Below are 15,707 nucleotides of genomic sequence, written 5' to 3'. Positions count from 1 at the left end.
TATGGCAGTGTTATCGGGAGCGGGGCTGCCACCACACACCTTGCTCGATTCGAGACCAACAAGCATAGGCTTGTAATGCAGCTGGCTGCGAACGCCCGGGATCAGTGCCCCTCTCTGGAATATGAAAGTCTTCGCTCACATTTCCGCATGTCATCAATTAAGGCACGATTTGTCCAGTTCGATCTTCTATTGAAGCACCACATATTTCACCGTCGACTGGACTGTGCTCAGCTGACCACAATATTGGTCTCTTCCTCGTGCCGTTGGGAAGTCAGCACCATAAAAACGGGATTCCCTGTCCGCATTTCCGTCACCTGCAACCGCCCGCTTTAGGATATCCTAACAACTGACTTTTTTCATTCGCTGTCATTCCGTTCCGATGCACGCAGGTTTGCCAACAGCGTGGGCACGTTCACACAGTCGATCTGCTCGCCAAATCACTCGAGTAACTCTGAAAGTGTGATAGCGTTTGTATTTGTGTTTGCGCGCGTGCATCTATAGCATTTAACTTATTGACTGCATCCGTAACTGAATGGCTGTTGAGCCTGTGGATTGCTTATGCGAAACAAATAGATGAATATATGAATAAAACCTCCACCAAAAACTTTTAATCGTCACACCCAGGCTAACAAAAGGTCACCAGACAGAAACAGCCAAGAAACCGGGGTTGCTGCAGAACACCAGGTGCATGGTCCGACCCTGTACACGGCAAAACCTTCGCGCGGAATTGTTCAAACTGCAATGCTGCGTGTAAGTGGATGTGAGCTGTCACGGCTCGTAATGCAGCCGCCGTCACCAGCAGTCAAACAGAGTCCGCCCCTGTTCGTCAGGAGGACGATGCTGCGACCTGTCCGATAGAATCTGCCACCATCCGTCACCCAGGACCGCTGTCGCCGCCCGTCGGACAGACGCCGCGACGCGAAAACTCGCCGGACGGAAGTTCTCATGCGTGAGCAGACATGGACGGCCACCACAGTGACAAGCTGCCGCGATCCGTCAGACGAAAGTTGTCACCGTCCGCCAGCTGCATTCGCTCGCTCCAACGAGGGTATAGCCAATCGGAGGCTTGCCAGACGACAGGCGCCGCCCGCCAGACAGAGGCAGCCACCAAATGTCACAAATAATTCACAGACAGCTGACACACAGCCGCAGGATATCAGAGGGCAGAGGCCATCGCCGATCACATACGCACTCTTCATACGAAGATTTCTCAGAAGACGAGATACCGGCTTCTTTCACATCGAAACAATCGTCGCCCTCGGAAAGAGGTTCATCTCGCAGAGGCCCGTCAGACAGACGCTGCCGTCATCAGTTCGCGGAAGCGTCAATCTTTTGGGTGAAATTTATTCGGATATGAACATACGCAGCATATGTGTCGTACATTAAACCTGCCAGTTATATGGTACGATGCCTGTAATACAATCAGTATAGCCGTAACCTAACCAAATGATCCATTCGCTTATATCAGCGCGCACCTCCGAGTCGATTCTAGTAAATAAGAAATATATAAGTGACAGTTTAAGCAAAATGTTTGACGCTTGCTACACGCTGCGGCATCATTCTACACATCTGTTCAAGTCGGGTAGCTGAGAGCCTGCAGCCCTGTTCCAAGCCCTCACTCGGCAGTTTCGGATCAGTGTCGCAAGCTTAAGTCGTGCTACACATTATGCGTCATGGTCGGCTTTCGGTCCTGGATGACGTCAGCGTACTTCATCTGTATGTATCGGCGAACTCTGAAAGCGAAGGTGCAATAAGCAGTTAGAAAGCTTGAAAGTGGTCAAAGAACTCATGCACTGGCCTTTCAGTCTGGTCATCTTTAGCTTAAAATTGGAAGTTGATAGCAATTCTGGCTGTTTGAGATCCCTGCAATGATAATCTTAATTTTTGCGTTGACGAAACGCTTAACGGGCTCATGATCTTTGACCGGGTTGTGCCCTAGCATTTCTTGCGCTTACTTTGGCCACCACCATCACTGCCTCCCATCACAAAGCTGCTTGTCCGTCGGGGATGTCGGCGAGTCAGATCCGCGCACGTAATTTGTATGCGATAATGCATCCCCGGCAGACGCGCCATGCCGTCAACCTTAATCCGATTCACTCCCACGCTGCTCCCAATGTCCATGCGAGCTGCATATACGATCTCGCCACGCCGCGGCTCGGCGCACTAGCCAAACTGACTTGAAGTAGAACTGCGGGTCGTCGGTGAGCAGCTGCTGGATTTCCGGCTGGTTGATGACCAGCACGTCGGACGGGTCGTCGGCCACCAGGTTGTGCTCGTACGGAATGGTGGGGAAGACCATCTGCACGTCGCCGTAGATGGAGCCCGAGTAGAGGAAGTAATCGGGCGCGGACGGCGCCGTGTGGTACACCACCACGGAGCCCCGCCGGATGATGTACACCTTTTGGCCTATGTCGCCCCGCTTCGTGATGAAGTCTCCTGAGAAAGGCACGGCCGCGTATGTACGCAAGGCTTGTGGCGTACACGGGGCTTTTCCCACTGTGTTTTAAGTGGTCGAGTGAGAATGCGACTGCAGCTATGTCGGTTAAACGAGCAAGGAATCTGAAATGGAATTCCTGCGACTGCCACAAGAGGTTTTTATTGGCCCTGCCTCCGTCAGGGTGCTTGGACGTCGCCAATGACCTTAGTAGCAGCGCACGTTGATAATTATCATAAGTTTAGCCGATAAGACCCGGCACAAATAGACCGACAATGGCCTGATAATGCATGCCAGTATTAACTAACTTGTACTTATAACCGCAAATGGCTGATGGGTGAAGAGTACGATATTGCAGGCATGACACCGACCTCACTATTGTTACTCAAAACAAACACAATCTAAAGTTTTCCACCGTGACGAACTCGCTTCTGTTGCCTCTGTTTTTCTCCACATTCTTCGTTATTGCTGGTGAACTTCAAGCATGCTGGCTAAGCATGGCTGAGCAAAGTTTAAACTAATGCAATTTGGGTTGCAGTCATTTTCCGGATGCATTGCCCAACTTTGTGCCCACTGGTATCCTTTACTTTACAGCGGTGCTGTCATGGTAACCGTTTCTTTCAATGAGTAAACGGGAACGGCATTTGACCCTGTTCTGTGCAGGGAGACTCGTAAGCCCCTGATGTCTCGTGAAATATTAAGCCTTTTATGAAAATAAGCTATTGTCTAGCCTGGTAGGCGTGGTTTCGGCGTGGAACGGTAGCTGACCTGGTAAGAAGACCTGCTGCTCGCACATACAGCTGAGGCGGCGTATCAGGTAATCCGGTGCCTGTTCGAAGATGGTGATGGAGCGCAGCTGGTCGCTGTAGATAGCCTCGAACACCTCCATCTGAGAAAGCAAACACCAGCTGAAGTCGACAGCTGTGAAATGTGAACAGAGCTGCCTTGAATTACGGCCTTGTTTTCGTCCCATTCGCCCGGCTCGGCAAGGTCCCCATAAATGTAGGACTTCCTGACTTACCAAACGCTTCCCTGTCATGTGCCTCCATTGTCTCAGGAGCATTCAGTTAGCCCACCATTAGCGTATTATGAAATAGAGTTTCACATAAACATGTAGAAGACTTTTATTCAAGAGTTTGCTACGTCACATCATTGGACATTGTTCAGTGTTGATGCGATCGCTTGCAATGGCTCCGTGTAAAAAAAAAAACCATGTTGTGTATCACGGCTGTCTTATCACGACTATGATGTTGTTCTTGTATAGTTGAGAGCTACAGCCCCCATCTTTGAGAATATTTTTGAGAACTAGCATGCATGACAAAGAACGATGTGATTTTTCTTGGATGGACACTTGTCCGGTCTGTTACTTTTCGGTTTCCAACATTTGATAAAAATAGCGTAGTAGGTTGTGTTATTTGTTGTTTGTGCTGTCCCGCTGTGGTAAGAACAACCATGAACGAAGCAATATTTGCTACCAGCCTTTCTGCAAATATGTGCTCTTAAAATTAAACGATGCATACCTTGCGTTAGTATTAACAAACGAATGCAACTAAATAATCCATTATATTTATTTTTTGGAGCAATTGCTTGATTCCAAATAAAATATCGGTACAATTTCAAGCGAAGCATGAAGTCAGATGGAACAGAGGAGAATGAGTGAGCTTTGCAAGCATCATTTGTGCTAGCTTACATGGCGTTCCGCTATTATTTCAATCAATAGTGATTATCTCATTAGTTTTCAGTTTTTCCGCCGGTGACACTGATTCTCGTTTCCTCTGCTTTCAGCTTTTGTAGCGATGCAATATCACGGGGCAAAGCAATGCACCTATCGCATGATGATTGAATCAAATCCTGTGTTAGTCAGGTTATAAATGAAACCAGCAGCTGCCTAGGAATTTGGTGAGCCATTCCCTGGGCATTAACAGAATGCATAGCCAGAATAAGAAGCCTTCACCGCGAGCAGCCTAAACCCATGATTTGGATCGAAATCCTCTTTTTCGCTGAGCTGACAGAAAAAGGTGACAAAACATGTTATGACGAAAATTTGCCGTGAACTCCTACATGTTATGCCACCGGTGGCAGTGTACTAATCGACGGTGCTAAATGCATTTGAAACCACAACCCCACATAACATTAGTTCTTTCCTGTCTTGGTTGACCAAGTATCTGTTTATATCAATGGAGAACCAAAATGCCCCAAGTGCCAGACGCGGAAGAAAAAAGAAAGCGGAACGAAAGGTATGAACATCGAAACCAGCTGCACAAAGCAACTCATACCCCAAGAAAAAATGCATACCGACATAGGAACTGCGGACACTGAACAACGCGCAGCATTGACGATACCAGCTCCTCACATTATCGATACAGGTCCCCAATAGTTATGGGTGGGAGGTATCCACGTGCAGCTCCTAGCTGTGACATCACCTGCACTCATACCAAATACTCACATCGGCTGTGATGAAATGCCTAAAGGACTCGGCACGTCAAATTTAGGATTTGTGACACCACCAACCCGGTGGCATTGTTATGGGAGCTCAAATCTCTTAGATAGTCAAGCAGTCGGTTTGATACCGCATCAGGTATGGCTGACTTGCATAGATCGTACAGCATTCTGCCTATCTCGTGCCCTCCTTCCCCACAATGCACGGCCAACAAGTGACTGAACACATAGTTTTTTTCTAAAAAGGGGAGCGGAAGAAAGAAGGAGAGAGAGAGAGAGAGAGAGAGAGAGAGAGAGTAGAGAGAGAGAGAGAGAGAGGGAAGGAAAAAAGGGAGAGAGAGAGAGAGAGAGAGAGAGAGAGGAGAGAGAGAGAGAGAGCGAGAGAGAGAGGCGAGAGAAGAGAGAGAGAGAGAGAGAGTCGAGCGAGAGAGCGAGAGAGAGAGACGAGAGAGAGCGAGAGAGAGAGAGAGAGAGCGAGAGAGAGAGAGAGAGAGAGAGAGAGAGAGCGGAGAAGAGCGAGAGAGAGCGAGAAGAGAGAGGAGAGAGAGCGAGAGAGAGCGAGAGAGGAGCGAGAGAGAGAGACGAGCGAGAAGAGAGAGAGAGAGAGAGAGCGGAGAGAGAGATGAGAGTAGCGCGAGCGAGGAGAGAGAGAGAAGAGAGAGAGCGACGAGAGCGAAGAGAGCCTCGATCTCTCTCCCTCTCTCTCTCTCTCTCTCTCTCTCTCTCTCTCTCTCTCTCTCTCTCTCTCTCTCTCTCTCTCTCTCTCTCTCTCTCTCTCTCTCTCTCTCTCTCTCTCTCTCTCTCTCTCTCTCTTTGGCAAAACTAATTTCTACTTACGGGGATTTTACCCATGACAAAAGGCGACGGCCAGGGTACACACTCCGAACCCCGTGTGCTCCACTTGTCAATCCTCATACGGTTGACAGAGCTCAGCCGCAGGAGCTGTTTTACGGCTCTGCCGTGCGTGTCCAGCTGGATCTTCTTGCGCGCTGCTGATATTTTCAATTTCAGGTCTTTAAGACTTTGGCGATTCCTGATAGACTTGGATCTCCAGGCACTCCAGAGCAAAACACATGCACTCTCGCTCGTGCTTCTTCATTTGGGACCTGTGACGCGCGTGCAGCTCAGACGTACACAACCGTGTTGTAGCGCTCGCACTCGTGCGGCACTGACAGCGCGGCGGCTTTCTGTAGAGCTTGTCTTTCCGACGCCTGTAGCCTGGCTGTCCCATTAGTGCTGCTGCTGGTGTCCGGTTGCCGTCAACACTGCTATGATATCTCCCTGCATTGACCATCACACGCCGGGCACCGTTTTTAGCCTCAGCGGCATCAATACCTGCTCATTAGCATCTGCAACGTCCACGGTTCAGCAGCAGGAGAGCTGGCCTGCCGGTCTCTCCCACGCCCAGCAGGAAAAAGAAAACATCCTTCGGTCATCGGCGGAGAGCAGGCCGACTCATATACGCTTGAACCATGACACCCATACCGTCGACGACAACCTTTGCTGCTTCGTAATTGGGAATTATTTCCGGCTTTGTCCGTATTTTTGTCGACGAGCGGCGTCTGGTGCTGCGTCAACAGCGCCAGCACAGCACCGTCGCTCAGTGGGCAGTGGGACACCAGTGTGACGCCGCCGCGGACGATAAACAGTGCTGACCAGGTCGCCCGGCCTCTGACCCCAGCGCCTTCTTGGGCAAGACCCGGAGGCTCCAGTTGCTGGTGCCGATGGCGGTTAGCGGTCGGCCAGCATGATTCCACCAGCGGCGCTGATGCATGGCATTGCCGCCAGCGCCGTTCGCCTACCACACTATGTGCTCGATCACCACCGGCGCCATTTTCTTGTGGCGTCCGCCGGCAGCGGCTCTGCTTCCTTCCCTGCATGCGCGCAACTTCCCTGCATGCGTACACATTGTCCGCAGGTAGAGGACAATGGCGCTTGCGAACGTCCTCAGCAGCATGTCGCGCTTGTCAGGTTTGCTGAGTAAGCACATCTTGAAGGGGCGACGTACTTTGAACCTCGGAAGGATGTCGTCAGGAGCGAGACACCCAGACGGCTGACGGGCCTCCTGATCTTCCTGCCCGCTTCTTGGAACACTTCACGTGAGTGGCAATACTTGTCGCCACTGCCGCGCTTGGCATGGCTGGCGCGACCGTCAGAACCGATCTCTTTGAGTAGATCGGTAAGCTGCCTGCGGTCCATAGTGGCCCGAAGTATCGAAAGACCGGTGCAGGAGCTGAATCGTTGTAGGATGGTCAGACGTCTGTAGGATCCAACCAGCAGGCGTAGTCCTAGGAAGGTATGCATACGGTTGTGGACCGCCGGCTAGTAGGGCCATGCCGTTTTCTCATATGGCTTGATGCTGGTTCGCTCGGTTATCTTGTGAATGGCTTCTTTGCCGAAAGCACTTTAAGACCTCCACCTCGGTTATGACGCGCTTGGTGCCTGCTGGCGGGACTCACGCCTGTACGTTGTGCCAAAATGTTGACCGTGTCACGTCGCGGCGTGTGGGCTGTGGATGAGCAGAACACCCCGCGGCGTGTGGGCTGTGGCTGAGCAGAACACTCTGTGGCGTGTGGGCTGTGGCTGAGCAGAACACAACACTTTGTGGCGTGTGGACCGTGGTTGGGCAGAACACTCTGTGGCGTGTGGGCTGTGGCTGGGCAGAACACTCTGTGGCGTGTGGGCTGTGGCTGGGCAGAACGCCCTGTGGCGTGTGGGCTGTGGCTGGGCAGAACACTCTGTGGCGTGTGGGCTGTGGCTGGGCAGAACGCCCTGTGGCGTGTGGGCTGTCGCTGGGCAGAACACTCCGCTGCAACATAGCGGTAACTTTTCCAACCGGGATACGGCCCGGCCGAGTTGGCCGGGTGCCAGACGGTGCCCCGGCCACTTCCCGCTGAGACCTGGTAAGCTCTGATCGTGCTGGCGACGCTTCGCCGTCAGCAGGCAGCTCTAGCTCACCCAGCAAAACTGGTAGCTGATGTATCTCCGCTCAATGACCTTGCCAAAACAGACCCGCTCGTCTTCTCTGGCGTCGGATGATTCTGATAGCAGCGCGGCCGCCCTGGCTGGCGGCAACGTCCCAGCGCGGCAAGACACGACAGACGTGCAGTACCTCAGGATCAACCGGCAGAATAATTCTGATCACATCAAGCTATGCAGATCACTGAACGGTGTTCTTCATGCGATACAGAGCCTTGCGTTTGCCGGTAGGTCCCCTGAGCTGTTTGGCGTCGCACGCTTTGCCTTGATCACTGTGTTTGTGCTGCAATCGTGCCTCCATCGCCGCCGCTCCACCAGTCGCATCGGCCTGGTGTCCTTGGTTTGGGATAATCACGCTGGCCGACGTCAGCCGCTGACTCGCTGACTCCGCCTCACCGGTAAATACCAACACTAACGTTCATGCTGAGTTTAGTTTTGTTTCGTCGCCCATCACTTGCTTCAGTGCCGGGTGACTGCCCAGCATCACCTGCTCAGGTGACTGCCTCGTCTCCGCCGTCAGTCGTCCGGACGGCTCGCCGCCACGTGCTCAACTGGCTGGCTGGGGCGTGCCGCCGCAGAAATCCGCCAGCGTGCGGTGCAAAATCTGGGCTATTTCCTCAAGTTGTTACAGTTAGGTCAATGTTTGGTATGTTTACTTATTATTGGGTGCATATGTGATAGGCGGTGTGTTCTTACATATTACACCGTTTTTCTAAATTAGTTTTAGACCGCCAGACCTCCGGTATTGGCCGTTTAAACAATGGGTTGTTTGACATGTGCGTGACGTGGAAAATGAACGACTCAGATATCCATGACACACAAGTCGCGGGAAATCAATACAAAACACCGCCGTGTTCTCCTGATTTAATAGATCAAAACAATGCAGACGAATATTTTTAAAAGGCGTAAGATTCGTGTAAAAGGTGACTAAAATTTTAGTTTAGCATGTCGTTATCTTTTTGATATCGCGAACATTTGTGATATCGAAAAAGCGTAAGATTCATGTAAAAGACCCGTAAAAGTGTAACATTCATTTAACGGATCACCAAAAAGCAATTTAAAAAGTGTAAGATTTACGTTAAAAATAGCTAAACATTTAGTTTAGTGTGACTTTATCTTGTTAGATATCACGAACATTCGCGAGTGGGGCAATCTTGACCCCTCTCCAGTTGGCGGCGGGACTAGGGAGTTTTAAAGATAGTCCATGGGCACGCGCACGGTCAGGGGTTCATTTGACTCCTACACGGTGCTTCCAAAATAACTTTCGAACTGAGCCACGTCACGGAACCGAAGGTTGCACGGCTGTGGACATCACCATAGCCGAATTTGCCGCACAGCAAATAGACTATATGGTTTAAGGTCACTGACCTGTAGCGGTTCAAAGTCAGGGCTCGGTCATCAGAAGACCAGTTTTAAGACAGACTTCAAGCTAATGCGACGACAGAGTTTTAGATGATGTAATCTAGCCTTAGGATGATTTGTTACACATTCAGCTATTTTAAATTATAATTGCAACTAACTCCATTAACCTTGGGTCGCTTACAACAGACAGGCTGGGCAAAGTTCAGCATCTTTCTACCAGAAACTTTTTTTGGATTTTTTTGGCGCTTGTTTTACATTCCTTGATCACAAAGACATAACCAGGTTTCTGATAGTGACTTCGTGGTCAGGAGAGGCTGCTTACCTAACAGCCTTGAGCCTTGGTAAGCCTAAAGCCTTGATAAGCCTTGTGCTTTATAGCACTTGTCATCTAGGGTTATTCTCGACACTCGCTTTCAGTTCGAAAGGTCTGCAGACACATCCCATACGGATTTCGATGTTTACCTTTCTTGACCATAGTTGACTCGAATGCACCGACCTAGAGACTTAAAAACATTTGCATCAACGAGTTCACATAAAGTAATTCTTGCACTTTCGAAGTTGGTGCCTAGGTCTTAATTTCGATCTCCGATTGGATAAATCAGCCTCCCCCATCCTCCCGCCCTTTTCCACCCGCTATCCGACAGCTTTCCTTTACAGCGGCCTTCCGGGTGCGCGGTAATTACATGAAAAACCGCAATTTGTCAAAAATACAACAATTAACTGCCGAGTTTTTATGAGATCTTAAGAATCCCAATATGCATGCTTGTTTTCAACCGCGTGTAACCACATCCTCATTACGTGGCGCCATAACCAATGTCTACTTTCCAATAATGCGGGTTTATCACTACAATTGCTAGAATAAGCAGTTTGAAGGGGCATGATTCACTAACGCGAGAAGAAACCTCAATATCCTTTTGCACGTGGCAGCTTTTGGGGAAGCGAAAAGGGGCGCCGGTAATCAGTACCTAGCTCACACTAGACCTCACCGCATTACTTGGTACGCGTGAGCAATGTGTGCCCCGTATAGTAACTGTGCACGTACAGACTGTCGTCGCTCGGGGAGTGGATTTGAGTGCGTCCATTGGACAGATAAACTCAGATTGTTTCTCAGCGCTCGCGGTCGGAATGGGATGGTCTTACATAGATCAAATCAGCGTGGAACATGGACATTGGACTCCACATTGCACTACTCGTTTCAACTTAGCGTCAGTGGCGGGGCTGTTCAAGAGTCGATGGCTTCGAGCTGAAAAGCAGCCTGAGCATGACAGCGTTCCACAACTCTGACATAGATCTTACCCTCAGACAATGTGGTAGATGCTCGAGGAGGTCCCTGAGGCTGTGCCCTCTGTTCCTGAGCCAGTCGTACTTCACATGTTGGATGACACGCTTTTGCAAATGCATGGGCACGCTCTGGTCCTTCATCTGGTTTACGATGACGCCCAGCATGTTCTCTATCTCGACACGAGCTAACTCCAGGTTACTTAAGGTCGAAGCTAGGTCACCGATGATGAGGCCTGCCGAGGGCATGCAGACACAAATAAACTCATGTTTCGGGACGGCATCACTGATAATTACTAAGTATTGTGTTATGTTACCACTGCACGCGTTTCATATACATTTGAATACATTTTGAAGGCACGAAATAGGCACCACGTCTCATGTACACTAACGAGTTTGAGTCGGAGCCAAAAAGCTTGAGTTTGGATTTGAGTTCGGTCCGTTATGTACTGGGCCTTAGTCATATCACGCAGTCACACTTCAGATTGCACAAGTTCTGGTTCGCATTCTGAGTCATAGGATGTCTAATCTGGTTAAGTCTGGCTCATTCAGATTAATTCTCTACTAGTCCGAGTCCGGTTCCGAGTCTTAGCGGAGTGGTTCTGGGCAGAGGCGGTGCAGCAGTGGGGGGGGGGGGGGGGGGGGCAAATGGGACTGCTGCGCCCTCCTCGCAAATAGGCAGGGATGCAAGAGTATGTTTTTGGCCTTCACCTTCTGATACAAATGTGGGAAGCCCCCTTTTCTTAAATCATTCAAGGAGGCCACCATAACTGAGTTAGAGAGTAATTATCGTGCAATCGAGCTTAGGAGACCTTGGGCTGTACCAAGATACCCGTTTTCTGAATCATGACATCACCATTATGAATCAGGTAATGCTCTAGATCAGGAAGCCCAATATTGTGAGGCCCCCGCTACGAACTAGGAGGCTCCTGTTCTGGGTTAAGAGACATCCTCTATATTCAGCTGGTCCCATTCCTGAAACTGGATGCACCTTTCATGCATCGGAGGACCCGGTTTCGGATCAGGATGCTCTGTTTTGGGATAGCGGGGCCCAAACGGCTAGACTTGAAGGCCCGTTCATGAACCGGAAGCACTCTGTTCCAGTGGTGTGGGAATTATGTTCAAGAAAGGGAGAGGCAGACTTCAGAATGTTAAAATGGCCCCCCAAAGACAAGAAAGTGAACCACTACCAGCCAAAATGGGCCCCATACAGGTCAGAATATGCCCCATACATGCCAGAATTTATCCTCTACGGGCCAGAGTTGGCCTGTCATCGTCGATAATGAACCCTCTTAAGATCAAGATGGGTCATGTTCAGGCCAAAATGGGTTTTCTGCAGTCTAGAATGGAAACACTTCAGTTAACAATGGGCCCTCTACGAGCCACAGTACGCCCTCCGCAGCCAATAATGGGTCCTCTTCAGGTCAGAACGTTCCCAATGCGGGCCAGAATGAGCCCTCTGCAGGGGAAAATAGGCCCCCAACAGTCCGTAATGAGTCCTCTACCAGTCAAATGTGTCTTCTAGGCATTACATGTCAGAATAGTACATGACCTGCACGGGTCAGAGAGGGCCCTCGTTATGTCACAATGGGCTCTACAGGCCAGAATGGGCCCTATACAGCCCTGAATGGGCTCCTTTACAGACCAATATGGGTCCCTCATAGTCCATAAATGGTCTCTGCAGGCCAGAATGTGACCTCTACAGGCCAGAATGAGCGCTCTACGGGCCAGAATTGAACCTCCACAGGCCGGAATGGGCTCTACGCACTCAATCATGGCTGCCCCTACAGGCCAGAATATGCGCTCTACAAGCTCGAATTGGCTCCTGTACATGTCAAAATGGACCCTCCACGGTCAGCAATAGGCGTTTAGTAGGCCAGAATGTGCCCTCGACAGGTCAGAGTGTATTTTTGCAGTCTTGCACAATCCTTAAATAGTTCAGCATGGCCCTTAACATAGCGAGATGAACCCTCCATAAGCCTTCAAATTGGGGAGAGGGTGCCCCCTAACTTTCAAGTTGGGGCATGAGCTGCCCCCACAGCCTCCTCCCACGCTTCCCGCGTTCTTGTCCTGTTCTGGATAAGGATGGGATCTATGCATCGGGAGACCCTTTTTTGGAACAAGAGGCTCTGTTTAGGTAGCGAGACCCTTCGCTGGATAATTAGAAGACCCATATTCAGGAATTTCAACTGTGGACATTTATTTGTTGGATATGATGCATGCAACAGTTTGTTAGGCGGTAACATACCCTCGGTGCCTCTCACCATTAAAAGCGACACTGCGGAGGAAGTCCCCTGAAAGGAGGTCACATTTTGTCCACGAGGCCCCTTGTGGAAAATACTGCCCCTATCCCAATTCAAAATCCTTGGCGGCGCATCTGGGTCTGGGTATAGGTCATGCAACATCGAATACGAGTCAGTGTTGATTACTGACTTATCTAATCATACCGGAGAATGTGATCAGAGGTGAACATTTTTGACAGAAGCATTTCACATTTGTAAGAGGGTTTGAGCTAAGATAGACATTTTGAAGATCCTTCGGTGCAGTGCCTAGCCCTACCTTCTTAAGACCCAAACCCCTCTAGTTTCTGAGCTACAGGCCCGCAAAGACGTGCAGACTATTTTGAGAAGACTATTTCTGATTCAAATCCCGTCAAATATCGTCATTCAGATCCCGTCATTCCATTGGCCATGCGGTGATCATGGCCAAGACAAATATAATCGTCGAGCCGTTGATATCTGGCGTTCGTTCTGGCACGATTTCCATTTGTAACGGCCGCCAGCTGGCTCTCAATTAATGTTGTTATATTAAATTAAGGCTACGATGGCGTAATCAAATAAGACGCATTGAGGGCAGTATTTACTAACGGAGAAATTGTGTTGTTCAGAGCTGTTTTCCTTTGAAAAGCATATCAGTGGTTATAAGTAAAGTTATTTTATCATATCACTTCAAAGTTAGATCACCATACAATTTAAGCACGCATCATATGTCATGAAATGAGCTGACTTTAACTATTGGTGTGTTCTTGAGCGTAAAAATCTGCTCTAGATAATACGATTTCATCGTTAAATAAACATGCCCTTCAATACGTTATCGTTTGACAGCATAACGAAATGTTTGCATGACGTCCGAGAGCCTGCCTGAAAGGCCGCGCGAAATTACTTTCCTTCCGGACGGGCTGACTCACTTGAAGTCCTTCAGCCTTTCGAGAGGTGTTGTGATAAGGGGTGCGGCATTTCCGGAACCCGAATAACGTTGCATGTGCGTGTTCTGTCCCTTTTTGTGGTGTTCTCGCATATCAGTCCATGATCTTATAAATGTTGTTGATTTGCATTCACAAGCCCGGTTATGGCGCTATTCTTAGGTTATTGGATCACAAGCTTATTTCAGCAATAACTAGCACCAACGCCCAGCTTCCAACATTATGCAGCACAAAACGTGAGTCTTGTTTGAAACTTGCTCTGAGCGTTTGAGATTGAATATCAGCCAATCGAGACCCGTTGGTTCCAGAAATCGTCTTCATGCACGCCAGATATAAATAGCTCCACGGTCATATTTGTTTGGCCTTTAACGTCCCACGACCACTGGGGCGGTATGATTTTAGTGACGTTCCTATAGCGTCATGCATTTTTGGGTGACCTTAAGGCAGTATACACAAGACAGCAAGACAGCAACCCGAATAAAGTATTACTGGCCAAACAATCTTCTGAAACCATAACAAGATCCAGCTAAACTGCATCAATGCTTACGTTCAAAACTGGATCAGAGCATATGCATCGTACTCTGTTTCTGGCGGCGAAAATGTCACAATCAAGAAAGGGAAGCACCGCATTGGGTGCTGGGAACATTTGGTGCCAGCGTAGTGGAGACAACCACGCGTGTCTGACTTACCTAGCGCGAATTTTCCGAGCATGATGATGGGGATGCATAGCGTCGCCTCGTCCATGGTCTGAGGATGAATATCTCCGTAACCACTGCTGGTCATAGTTGCCACGATGAAGTAGACAGAGTTAACGTAAATCTCGAGATTTGTCGAATCCGACAGATGACGCTTAGATACCCACGAGCCATCTTTGCAATGCGCGTTCGGGCAGGCCACGATGTACCAGAAGCACGCGCAGATGTGGAACAGCATCAGCAGGATGCCGAGGTCGCGCAGGCTTCGAAGGAACAAAATCGGCGCGTTGAGACGACGCTCCCATGTGCGGAAAAAGTGATACGCCATGTAGACGCGGGTCAGCTGCACGAAACGGACGTTCGCAACGGTGCGACGGAGGACGATGCTTTCGGGTTTGATGAGGATTAGCACCCCGATCGGCAGGGCCGAGAGAACGTCAACCAGAAAACCTGTCGGGCGATGCATGTAGAACCGCCTCACAGTCTTGTAATCGCGTACAAGGTCACCGTAATTATCGTAGTAAGCCGTGTGCATCCGTACGTAAATGTTGAAAATGTAAACGCAGGTGCACAGGCCGAGCACAACGTCCAGCTGGACGCTGAAGTCCACAAATGCCGCTTGGTAGAAGAGCACGGCGTTGGATACCGCGCCGCAGACTGTCAGGAAGAGATTGAATATGAGGAGCAACCTGGACTCTGGGTTGATGACAAAGTTGGAAGGAAGTAGTCTATCCATCAGCCTCCCGGTGCACCGACACCATTTGGTGAAGCACGACGGCGCTCGCAGCTCGCCGCGCATGCTGTGATAGCTGACGTGCGACCGGTCTGACTTAATGGAATGGTCCACCGAACTCCGCGAGCATTGGCTCTGCCGCCCGGTGGCTGGTGTGTGGTCCGTCGGTTCCAAGTCGAATGACATTTTGGACTCGACTTCAATGGTCTGTTCGCTCATGTACACCTCGCGGACTTCACCGGAGGCGTTGCTGGTGATGGAGACACTCGGTGATACGCGCTGCGATCCAGAGCTCGCCGGCATTACGTCACTCTTCTCGTCAGGGACGACGTCGTGCGACAAACTTACTTGAATAGAAGGCACGCGTGTGAGCGCTTCCGCCATATTGTCTCCGTTTTGTGTCTTAGACGCGCTTTCCTTCGTGTTCGCCGTGCTGGTTTTTATCATGGGTTGACTGCCACCCGGTCCCGAATCATGAGATGCACTGGGGATGGGCGCTGGAGCGCCGCTTTCTGCGGGTGGCGGCGATTGGCTCTGTGCACGCTGCTCCGAGCCCCCAGAGCCGACGTCTGCTATGTGCCCCGC

General features: G+C 50.1%; 1 protein-coding gene across 2 annotated transcripts in view; it reads right to left on the bottom strand.

The window, feature by feature from the left end:
* Positions 1–1,345: 1,345 nt before the first annotated feature.
* Positions 1,346–15,707, bottom strand: part of LOC119101917 (cyclic nucleotide-gated cation channel) — a 34,106-nt gene continuing 19,744 nt past the window's right edge. Inside the window, exons 1-5 of one of the 2 annotated variants that reach the window (XM_037225312.1) lie at positions 14,384–15,690; positions 10,511–10,728; positions 3,203–3,323; positions 2,178–2,436; positions 1,346–1,733 (exon numbers count right to left, since the gene is read on the bottom strand). In XM_037225312.1, coding sequence (XP_037081207.1) covers positions 1,658–1,733; positions 2,178–2,436; positions 3,203–3,323; positions 10,511–10,728; positions 14,384–15,569 — 1,860 coding nt within the window. In that variant the 5' untranslated portion in view covers positions 15,570–15,690 and the 3' untranslated portion in view covers positions 1,346–1,657. Of the gene's footprint in view, positions 1,734–2,177; positions 2,437–3,202; positions 3,324–10,510; positions 10,729–14,383; positions 15,691–15,707 lie in introns of those variants that run through there. The other variant, XM_037225313.1, reaches the window with a different exon arrangement.

This window comes from Pollicipes pollicipes, unplaced genomic scaffold, assembly GCF_011947565.3.
Source record: "Pollicipes pollicipes isolate AB1234 unplaced genomic scaffold, Ppol_2.1 Scaffold_4947;HRSCAF=5844_pilon_pilon_pilon, whole genome shotgun sequence".
Classification (NCBI taxonomy): domain Eukaryota; kingdom Metazoa; phylum Arthropoda; class Thecostraca; order Pollicipedomorpha; family Pollicipedidae; genus Pollicipes; species Pollicipes pollicipes.
Note: the sequence above shows the minus strand (reverse complement) of the source record. Positions and strands in the feature narration are given on the sequence as shown.